Source organism: Rhinolophus sinicus, linkage group LG01 (assembly GCF_036562045.2).
Source record: "Rhinolophus sinicus isolate RSC01 linkage group LG01, ASM3656204v1, whole genome shotgun sequence".
Classification (NCBI taxonomy): Eukaryota; Metazoa; Chordata; class Mammalia; order Chiroptera; family Rhinolophidae; genus Rhinolophus; species Rhinolophus sinicus.
The window spans coordinates 63,761,337-63,773,352 of NC_133751.1; the positions used below are offsets into that span (position 1 = coordinate 63,761,337).

General features: G+C 40.8%; 1 protein-coding gene across 6 annotated transcripts in view; it reads left to right on the forward strand.

Annotated features, from left to right (window-relative positions):
- Window positions 1-12,016, forward strand: part of B4GALT4 (beta-1,4-galactosyltransferase 4) — an 86,400-nt gene that overhangs the window by 64,102 nt on the left and 10,282 nt on the right. For all 6 annotated transcript variants that reach the window (XM_074331557.1, XM_074331559.1, XM_074331560.1 and 3 more), the window contains 3 exons: window positions 6,079-6,477; window positions 9,482-9,714; window positions 11,721-11,908. In XM_074331557.1, the coding sequence (XP_074187658.1) occupies window positions 6,225-6,477; window positions 9,482-9,714; window positions 11,721-11,908 (674 nt within the window). In that variant the 5' untranslated portion in view covers window positions 6,079-6,224. The remainder of the gene's footprint in view (window positions 1-6,078; window positions 6,478-9,481; window positions 9,715-11,720; window positions 11,909-12,016) is intronic.

Below are 12,016 nucleotides of genomic sequence, written 5' to 3' on the forward strand. Positions count from 1 at the left end.
GTGTTAAGATTATGTGCTCTCTTTTTTTTTAAGTTTTTTTTTTTTTTCAATCTTGTTGGGGGATATTGGGGAACAGTGTGTTTTTCTAGGGCCCATCAGCTCCAAGTAGTTGTCCTTCAATCTACTTGTGGAGGGCGCAGCTCAGCTCCAAGCCCAGTCGCCGTTTTCTTTTTTTCTTTTTATTAGTTTCAGGTGCACAAAACAATGTAATAGACATTTTTCAGTTATATCCTTCACACAGTGACAAACCCCTTCCCCCCATCCACTATCCCTCTGACATCACACACACAGCCATTATATTTCCATTGTCTCTATTCCTAATGCTGTACTCCTCTTCTTGTAAATATATATATATATATATATATATTTTTTTTTATATTTATATTTATATTTATATTTATATTTATATTTATAGTATATAAATATTTACATATATATATAAATAAAATTGTAGTTGGCATTCATTATTGTTCAGCTTCAGCTTCAGGTGTACAGTGCAGTGATCAGGCATCTACATCATCTCTGAGGTGGTCTCCCTAACCAGTCGCCATTTTCAATCTTTAGTTGTAGGGAGCACAGCCCACATATCCGATGTGGGAAATGAACCGGCAACCTTGTTGTTGAGAGCTCACGCTCTAACCAACTGAGCCATCAGGCTGCCCCTTATGTGCTCTCTTGAGGGTGATTATGCCTTCCAGGGGTGTTACTTCTGGCATTTCAAAGGTATGTTAACCTAGATGCACAAGAACAATGGACAGGGCTTGTTTAAAACCTTTCACTAAAGAAGTTAGAGGCCTGGGGCATGACTGCCCACCATGACCTGCCCAGTTAGAACTTTTTGACTTCTTACAACACACCTTTTTCATCCACACCATCCTTATTTTCTTGCTGAAATGCTTCTAGTTTTAGCCTGTAGGAGCTCAGTCTTTGAGTTCAGATGATTTGTGCACGTAAATGGCTACTATCATTTCTATCCCACCCTTGCCCCTGCCCAGGGAACCATTGATTCTTTAAGGTCTGGGCAATGATCACCCAGGAGGCGGATAAAGGAGCTATAATGAGGAGAATGAATACGAGAGGCCCAAGGAAGGTAGGAGAACATGTGTGCAAAAAGTCAGCTCTTAGGAATTCTGTAGGAGTAACAGGAGTAGCAAATTATCAGCCTTTCCACTGGTGCTACTCCAGAGAGGGCCAAGTGAATAGGACCATGTGCCTGGGACCACATCATGCCCACTCTGAGATGCCGTGTCTTCAAGATTACCAGATGGATTTAGAAATGTCAGAATGCTTGTTTTGGCACCCTGGACTGCTGAATGAACACCACATCCTTTCTTCCTGGTGGATAAGTGATTAGTAAATATTTATGGAGATGGAGTTGACACCTGGTGTTCCCTGCCCCCCATGGTGGTGCAAACATGTGCATGTAGAGATTCTCCCAAGAATGTGATATTTAGAATTCATGCCGATTTACCTCTTGCTATAGCTTGTCTTCCTTACTAGATTTTTTCTTTTATTATTATGGAAAATTTCAATTTCAAGCATACCCAAAAGTAGAGAGAAAAAGAAAATAAGCCCTCAGTTTCCTATCACCTAGCTTTAGTACTTCTCAATTTTTTGCCACTCTTATTTCATCTATGCCCCCGTTGTTGGAGGTGGGACTGACCTATTTGAAAACAAATTACAGACGGTAAAATCTAAGAAAGGATTGAAATAAACTCTGAGTATAAGGACTACCTCAATCCCCTTTGTGCCTAGCACTATGCCTGAAAATAACTCCTGAAAATAGCAAGTGCTCAGAGAAGACTGGTTGAATTGCGAAGAGGGAAAACAAAACTATGAAAACATCATCATTTTGAACTAACTCTAGGGTAGACTTCTAGAAAGGAAAAGGGTGGTGAGTGTTGCCCTAAAATAACTTCTTTCATGTTACCTGTATTTGTTCTCTATAGCTGTGATTCCCCTGTCACTTCAAGACAGTCTTCATTGAAAAAAATCTCTTTTCAGAGAGAGTACAGGGCCTCTCAGTTTTTTAAATATTATTGTAAATAAATCCAACCTGATGACGTTTTCCCAAACACCAACCACATCCTTTCTTCCTGGTGGATAAGTGCTTAGTAAATATTAGGGAAGTTACCTGCCCTAAAAGATAACTTTCTTTTAAAATATCATGATTTTTTCATTATTAAAGTAATACAGAGGGTGCCAAAAAATGTATACACATTTTAAGAAAGCAAAAACTATATTAAAATTGTAACACTCAGTATATACTGATAATAAAAAATGAATATAAGTCGTGCATACATTTTTTTTTTTGGCACCCTTGGTATATACTCATTGAAAGAAAAATAGGAAATTACAGAGAAATAGAAAATCAAAATCATCTGTATTTCAGTATGTAATTCCAGGGATAACATTATTTTGGTTAGCATTCTGATAAAATCAGAGTCAATAAATATTTACTATGTTCCTGAGAATGTGCCAGTTATGTTTGGGTCTATAATCAGTAAATTCTTAGATCAACAATGTAAAATAAGTTTTTTTTTTTTTTTTTTTTAACTTGTTTTCTAGCCGGGGAAACATGCAATTGCCTTCAGTCATTTAACTGACAAAACAGGCTGGGCAGGAGATCTCTCTTGATAGATATCACACCCGGATATTCACTCACAGGACCAAAGAGACCTCACACTTGAACTTCCTTTTCCTTCACTCTGGCTCTCTGAGGAGAGCACTAAGACTAGAACAAGTGTGACGTGATTATTTCTAACTGGATCTCACACAGTCTCAGTAATTGGAGTTAGCAATGAAGAGCTAATTATTAACTAATCATTAAGAATGGCTCCTTGCTTTTATCATAAAATTTTTTGGACCAATTTCTCAGGCAATATTAGTCCATGATTATTCCCAGCTCACTGCTTATTGGGTAGGTTTTTAAATCTCTCATTTATACTTCCTCCCTATGTAAAATGAGGGTGCCAGATGTGTGTGCTTTCTGGTCCTTTGTGCTTCTAACACTGCAGTACTCCTATGATCAGAAGTCCCTTCAGGCAGGTGAGTTTCCCTATGAGGGGACCATCCCTCTATAAACAGCTCTGAGAAAAACAGTGTTCCCAGTCGAAGTTTCCCAAGATTGAGATTTTTTTAAATCAAAAACTATTGCCAGGGGCCGGCCCGGTGGCTCAGGCGGTTAGAGCTCCATGCTCCTAACTCCAAAGGCTGCCGGTTCGATTCCCACATGGGCCAGTGGGCTCTCAACCACAAGGTTGCCAGTTCAACTCCTCGAGTCCCGCAAGGGATGGTGGGCTCCACCCCCTGCAACTAAGATTGAACACGGCACCTTGAGCTGAGCTGCCGCTGAGCTCCCGGATGGCTCAGTTGGTTGGAGCGCATCCTCTCAACCACAAGGTTGCCTGTTCGACTCCCGCAAGGGATGGTGGGCTGTGCCCCCTGCAACTAGCAACGGCAACTGGACCTGGAGCTGAGCTGTGCCCTCCACAACTAAGACTGAAAGAACAACAACTTGAAGCTGAACAGCACCCTCCACAACTGAGATTGAAAGGACAACAACTTGACTTGGGAAAAAAAGGCCTGGAAGTACACAGTGTTCCCCAATAAAGTCCTGTTTCCCTTCCCCAATAAAATCTTAAAAAAAAAAAAAAAAAAGCTATTGCCAATCCTAGCATTTAAGCTTCCTGCAATTAAGTCCACAAGACTTGTCTGGCCCCAGGAACCTACAGACTTATTTTTACTTGGAGGGAAGAGAAAAGGCCTCCAGGAAGCCATTTGAACAGGGAGGAAGGGAGGAAGATATGGGAGAGAAGGCTGCCAAAGAAACTCAGCATATTTCAAGGGTTTGTGGTGGGTGCCCCCAGGCACCATGGGGAGGAAAGATTGAAATGTCCATGTGAAGGATATGGCAAAAGCTCAAGTTTGGAGCTGACCACGTGGGCTCAGGCCCCAGCTCACCACTTACTAGTGATGTAGTCTTGGTCAAGTTCTTTAATTTCTCTAAATCTTCATTTCTCTATAAAATGAGGAGACTAATAATTCTTACCTCACAAGCTTGAAATGTGAATTAAGGCAATATAAGTGATTTAACCCCAGTGCATGGCACAAGTAAATGCACAAATAAATCGGTCTTCTAATTTATCTGTTATAACTGCCTCTAGCATCAATTTCTTTGTGATACCTTCATACGACTAAATATAGGCCATACTGTTTGTTTGATTCCTGGGTCAAATCTTTTTCTTTTCCCTTTTTTTATTGTTTTCTAGCTGCGGAAACATGTCTAGAGGGGTTGCCTCAGTCACTTAAATGACAAAGCAGGCTGAGGCAGGAGATCTCTCGAACCTGCTGTGATAAACTGAACCTGACTTCGGTTTATAACATTGTATCTAGAGAGAAATGCTTTCTAAGTTTCCTTCAAACTAACCTAGAGGTAATTTTTTGGTATATTACCCTTCAGTAAGTATGAGGCTATCATGAAAGTTGTTAAGATTATTTTGTTTTCACAGTAAATTACCACATCCTCACATTTTATTAAAAAAAACAAACACAACAACAAACAAAACCACAACAACTTTGTTTTCATTATAAAAAGACAAAAGTATATTATACAAAATTCTGAAAGAGATAACACCCCTGGCTAATCCTATGCTCCTGATACAATTATTGCTAGCTCGTAGCTATGTTTCTTTTTAGAGTTTTCTTATGTCTATAGTTTTAGTGGTAATCACACACAAATACAGAATTTGTTTTCTGTTTTTCTTTTTATTACTTAAGATTTAATCATAAGTGTTTCTGCGTTATCACTTGGTCTCCATTCTGTCCATTTAATTGAGGATATGTTTAGCTATAGAGATTATCAGTGCCCTGGCTTTAACATTTCTGTAGTCTTCTGATAACACGTTGAGAATGTGAGGAGAGATGTGGTTTTGGCAATGCAGAATAGGATGTATGGGGTATTGCTACTCACCAAGGGGCCTTCATCACTTTAGTGCACTCACCATAGTCTGGGATGGGCCCTGGGCAACTGGATTTTTGTCAATAACTAAGAGCATAGGTGAATTCATACTGAAGTATGAAATCAGAATGACAATTCAACTGACAGTGAGAAATATAGTACAATAAACTAGCAGTTCTGGCAGCCACCAGTGTGGCTGCCTGTTGGTCATTCCTAGTCCAGAGTTAAAGTAATAGAACAATATCAACATTGATGGTCACCGCGTAGTAAGTGCTTACTCTGCATCAGGAGATAGGCTGGCACTTGATATATGAGTACATTAGGGCATCCAGTCCAACAATAACCTCTCTGGGTAGATACTGTATTTATCCCCATTGTACAGATAAGGAGACCAAGGCTCACCGAAGCGATTGGTTTGAGGTTTCATGGCTGATATATGGTGGAGCTGTAGTTTCTGTCTGAATCAAAACCTCTGACCTTAAACACAGCTGTAGTTCTACCTGTTGTTCTTACAGACGATTGACCTCATGTGTTGGTGTTCTCTTGTGTTTCTTGTCCTCTGCCCTATTTGGTGGGATGTACCCCTTACCACTGCCGTGTTGTGAAAATAAAAATTTAGAAAAAGATTCTTAATTATTCATTCCCTGTAGTTGAGGAACATGTTTTCCTCGCTCTCACAGAGAAGAGCTTTTGTCTTTTCCCTCATTTTCTCTTTGGGTCAATATACTCTTTGTAATAGGATTTCGCATGTTAATCTTTTCTTAAAGCTGTGCCAGGAAAGGACAGTTAAGGCTGTATTTTAGGCTGTGGCCAGCTCAGAACTGAGGAGCCATTTACAGTCTTGTGTTTGCCTTCTCCACCTGTGTAATATCTGAACATGGCTTTTCTCCAGGTGACAGGCAGCCTGGGTGATAACCCAGAGAGAACTCGTGTGATGTACACATGCTCGGAATCTTTTACCTCTAAAATCTCTGATTTTCTGATCTCTTAACCCTAGCAGGAGAACTTCCGTTACTGTTAGTCAAGATCCTCTGGGGATAGGTTTTCAGGTTGTGCTGACGTGAATCATTTCGGGATCGGATTTCCATTTGAAACATGTCTTTGTGATTGCCTTCTAGAGATTGTTGGAGGGGAACGACTGAGCAGAAGCAGGCCTTGCATCTTCAGTTGTCATCGAGTTTGCAATCAGATTGGAAAAGTGGACCTTGAAGTCTCCTGCGTGCAGTGAGACAGAGTGACCCATATTGCTCACATCACAAAAAACATGGGCTTCCACATGACTTTCTACCTTTCCTACAAATTCCGATTACTGTTGCTTTTTACTTTATGTCTGACAGTGGTTGGGTGGGCCACCAGTAACTATTTTGTGGGTGCTATTCAAGAGATTCCTAAAGCAAAAGAGTTCATTGCTAATTTCAACAAGGCCATAGTTTTGGGAAAGAAAGAAACTCTGACTAATGAAGCATCTGTGAAAAAACCAGACCTCGACAACTGCCCTTCTATGTCACCCTACCTCAGTAAGTATGTTTTTTTTCCTTACAAATGCTATGTAAACTTTTTTATTAGATAATGTGTACAGAAAAGTACAAAAACCAGAAGTGTACAGCTCGATTAAGTATCACAAAATGAGTACACCTGTGTAGCCAGTATGTAAATTAAGAAATGAAATCTTTCCAGAACCCCAGAAGTTCATATTTCTTTCAGTCACTACCCTTACTTCAGTATTCTAACACCATCCATACATTTGTCCTGTTTACGAACTTTATATAATTGGAAGCATACACTCTATACTCTTTTGTGTCTGGCTTCCATTGTCCAACATTATGTTTGTGAGCTGTAATCCATATTGCTGATGCAGAGTCTTCCATTATATGAACATACCCAATTTCATTATCCAGCTACAAAAGTCTTAGCAGCATACGTCAACAGGCATTATTTAGCTCACAAGTCTGTGGGATGAGCTTGGGGTCAGTTGATCTAGGCTGGTGGCCCTTCTCATGTCTCTCATCCTTCCCCTGGCATCTGCAGAGCACAAGTGCAGAAATGCAGGCACATTCTACCCTCCACTTGTGTCACATCTGTTAGCATCCCGTTGGCCAAAAGTATGGAGTCGAGGCAGGATTGAGTATATTCTTCAATGTTGTCTTTAGTGTTTATTTCTTAAATGTGTTGTTTTGATTCCCTTTTGATGTCTTGCCTTTCAATTCAAATGGACAGTGAATTGGTTTTAGTGAACACATGAATTAGAGAGGAAAAACTCCGCTGCGATATTATACATAACCCACGAAAGTTCTATCAAACCTCAGATTTTTCCAGAACATCAAAGTGATTATAGTTCTCCAGATACTCCTCTGAGCCTTACATTGTTCCCTCTTTCCAGAATGCCTTTTCTCAATCTATGTCTGCCTGGCGGCTTCCTGTTTATTCATCAAAAATCCAGTTTAATCCAGTTTACCCCAGAGTTAATCTTATGCTCCCTGGGTGCCTGCTTATATTTCTATTGTTGTGCAGACCACAGTGTGTTTTTCATGTGTTTGCCTTTCTTTCCCAGGACACAGCGTGCAGGCAGGATGAAGGCAGGGTGGGCCTTTCCAGCTCTGCAAAGTCCAGTGCCCCTCACGGGTCCTGCAGGTGGCTCTCTGCATACACTGTTAGCTCTCTGTGGGGGTGGCCTGGGCTCTTCAGAGTCCTCTTGCTTTTAGCTTAACAAAACCCTACAGAGCCACTCTCCTAATGGAATCACAGTCTTCTACTCTATTCATAACTGCTGCTTCTCTTTACTCAGTCATGGTGAAGCCAAAACGTTATTCCTGATTGTGTGAGGGAAATTCTTCTGCTCACACATTACACAATTTGAGATAGGAAAATGAGTTATTAAAATACAAATCTGACTGTACTATCCCCTTGTTTAAAATCCTCACAACATATTTAAGCAATAAAGGCATTCATAAGAATAGTCATTATGGCAGTGACACAATACCGAGCAAGTACCTGGATTAAGAGGGTGACATAGTAGTATTGAATGCAGATGGGCCATTAGTGACCCAAGAAGGAACCAAACTTGGGAGGATGTCATGGGGTGGTAGGGAGACTGATAAGAGTAGGTGGAAGCAAGTACTAGACATTTGGTGTTAATGTTTATTGAGGGCCCATCAAAGTTATGACTTTGAGAAAGTGAGCAAGTGGATTAATTGGTATCAGACCTGTTGCTTGGGGCTTTTTCAGGGGCCAAGAACAGAGACATGACCAGGTTAACTTGGATGATGGGGTTTATTAACAGTCCACACGGGAAACCATCTCAACAGCCACACCATTTCCCAGCAGCTCTGTGGCCCAGCACCAGCTCTCGTAGCTTACCTTTCCTGTAACTTCTATTCTTACTGTTTGCTTTTAGGGCATTACTACTTGGCCGACCCTGTCTCGCATGCAGACCCTTCAGGAAAGGCTCTTTCTTATAGGCCAGTTATTATCTCTAGGTGGCTGGAAGCAGTTATTTGTCCTTGGTGCTGCTGGGCAGTCTTTTAACAACTTCATGGACACTAGAGCCTGGTCCCAGCTGCCCTGGTCAGGGTAGGGGATGGTTACCTGGAGCAAGGCACCATGACTTGTCCATAGGCAGGACCTGGGACTGCATTTCTCAGAAGAGGATGCAACAACTTGCAAGCATCTTTAGGTTTTACAATCTGATCAGTGCATATGGAGTTTTAAAAAAGCGTGGCTCAGTTCCCGAGCCAGAGGTCTGCCTCCTCTGTTCTCTGTCGGTATTCCCTGTCAATTCAGATCAAAGAGGAGGGTCCTTGGCTTCAGCCTGATCTTTAAAGCCTAAGATTGGTTACTGTGGGTGCCTCTTAGGTTTCATCCAGTCAGGCTGCTTCCAGACTTGCTGAGCAAATGCTCCACTGGGGTGTCTGCTACTATGGCAGAGCGGGAGAATTCTGGGACGTAGTCCCTGTTGCATACACCTGTGGCACATACCTGTGAACGCTGCGTTAGAGAGCAAAGCTAGTTTCTACCTCTGCTGTTTTACCTTCAGGGAGCTAGGAGAGCTCCTAGGAACTTGGAAGGAGTGGGGAAGAGGGCTTTGTCCATGAGCTTGATTCCATGGAATGCCCTTGATTTTTAAGAGATTTCACCTTTCTTTGGAATTTTGAGAAGGAAAAGCGAAGAGAGCAAATCTGAAGTTTATTTAGCCCTGACCGCTGCTCTTCACCAGGGTCATCGGGACAGAATGCATTTCATGTTTAAGGGTGAATCACAGCCAGAGTTGGTTATCGAGACACTAGGGAATGTTCTTATATGTCAGTTACATGCTTTTGCAGCCAATAACCTGAGTCACATGATTCTGTGATTGTAGTTCATGACCAAATGAGGCTTTAAAGTAGTCATAATAAAAGCTAACACTTATATAGTGCTTGCTGAGTGCCAGGCAGAGTTCTAAGTGCTTTACATGTACTAGCTCATGTAAGCCTATCAACACTCTTGAGGAGATAGTGTGTTTCCTGTGTTCTGTTTTAATTGTAGGAGGTCAAGACAAGCTCATTTTCAAACCAGATCTTACTCTGGAAGAAATTCAAGCAGAAAATCCCAAAGTGCACAGAGGCCGGTATCACCCTGAAGAATGTAAGGCTTTACAGCGGGTCGCCATCCTCATTCCACACCGGAACAGAGAGAAACACCTGATGTACCTGCTAGAACACCTTCATCCCTTCTTGCAGAGACAGCAGCTGGACTATGGCATCTATACCATCCACCAGGTAAGTGTGGGGCGGACCAGGGCTCTGCCTTCAGATTCTCCTCTCTCTGAGGGACTTGGCCGTTTGTCTATCTTGGTTAAAAGGAGCATCAAACTATCATCAAAGGAGAGGTCTCTTACCTTGTTTATTCTTGAAAGGAGTAAAGGAAATTCTTGTCCCAGAGTGTGGAGTAATGGGACTATGTGCTGGGAAATTTTACTGCCTCTTCAGTGAACCTCTCGAGGAAGACTGTTTTGTTGTGAGCCCGTCTATGTTAGCCAATGACTGCCCGATGATTTTTCTCTGTGATTTACCTATGTTTCCCTCTGCATTTGTTGGACACTCCACGATGAGGTGCTGGATCTGTGTTATTGAGCATGACTGTTAGTTGGGCATCTAGACAAAGGATCTGACAGACTACTGTGTGTTAGCCACCATGGGGCTCTATGACCGTCTCCACCATCCTGCCTTTAACTTTGCCCTTATTTATTCTGTAAGACATGTTTAGTTTTTCCCTTCTTGGTTCACTTGTTTGGCTTCCAGAAGCATGATTTAGTAGGCACACAGTAAGTGTAAGCGTGGGCTGCTATTGAAGAGTTTAGCTCAAAATGGAGTGCGTGATTCAAGATGCATTTATTTGGTGTTAATGTTTATTGAGAGAAAAAGAAGGCATCAACTTAAATATCCATGTCTAGCTTTTGAAAATTATCCTGGGCCATCCAAATATTCCCCCCTCTGTTCCTTACAAATGCTAAAAATGCAAGCAAAATCATTAATTACATGCTTACTATTGGTTATAATGAGTGATATTTGTTTTAGGAAAATTTTTCACAAATCAGAGGATATATGAAAATCAATGTATGTATATAATACATATTGCCCCCCCCCTTTTTTTTTCAGTATTTGGAACAAAATTTTGCTGTTAGGTTGGTGCAAAAGAAATTATGGTTTAAAAGGTTAAAAATAATTGCAAAAACTGCAATTACTTTTGCACCAATCTAATATTATTATACTGTGTTATAATCAGTTTTGTTTTTACCTTTGTTAGTCATTCTGAATTCTTACTCAGAACAGCCACTCCCAATGTAGAATATTTTTATGAATAGGAAAATACGTCTGCTTTGTGTTATTCTGTTCAGGAAAGCACTATGGTAACTTTTGTGAATTGCCTGTACTTTTGTTATGATAAACTCTTTATTGAACTAGAATTTATTCTGAAGGAAATTGATCCAAACAGCCAAGAAAAAATGAATACCGTAAAATCTTTTTTCATACTACAGCTCTGGTCTTATTACTGGTCGAATGCTGTTCTTTCCGTTCTCAGTGATGAGTCCCATCTGTAAGGCTTCCACCATTAAGTGTGAAAACAGGATTCTCTTACAGTGATTCCAAGAGACTTTTAAGTAGCTTATAAATATTGGCAATAACCTTCTCTGTTTATAGGTCAAGAATTCTTGATCCTTTCTGGCAAGGTATATCTCTTGGAAGCTTTGTGTAAATTTGTTCAATAGGGTAAGATTGGGATGAGCTGCGAGTTGAACAGTGAAACAGTGTTACTTATTGGCATGACTAGTACGTAAGAAAGGTTTTATAGTTTTACATTGGATAAAGGCATATTAAGAAATATTTTGAGTTCTTTTTATTTGTATTTAAAAACTGGGTTTTAAAAAATAGTGGTAAAATAACAATATTTACCGTCTTAACCATTTTTAAGTGTATGGTTCAGTAGTGTTAAGTATATTCATATTGTTGTATAACTAATCTCTAGAACTTTTTCATCTTGCAAAACTGAGACTCTAGAACCATTAAAGGACAACTCCCCATTTCAAGGTGTGTTTTTAAGTTATATAATTTAAGTGTGTATGAAATGTAAAGAAACAGTTTTTTTACTGTTATTGCATCTACTTTGTCAGATCTCCATGTCACACGCATAATTGTGTAATACCAGCCCCGGCTCTGAACTGAAGGGGGCACAGTGTGAAACCTTGTCTCAGGAGCGTTTCAACTTGTCATTTCTGTGTCTGTAGGCGGGAAGTAAAAAGTTTAATCGAGCCAAACTCTTGAATGTGGGCTACCTAGAAGCTCTCAAGGATGAAAATTGGGACTGCTTTATATTCCATGACGTGGACCTGGTGCCTGAGAACGACTTGAACCTTTACAAGTGTGAGGACCAGCCCAAGCACCTGGTTGTGGGCAGGAACAGCACTGGCTACAGGTAAAGCGGCCCTTACCTGGCTGGCTGGGGTGAGAAGCCTGCCCGGGGTCGTAGGGCACAGTGTGGCTGAGGAAAATGAGAAATAGGGAAAATGGCACAGGACATATC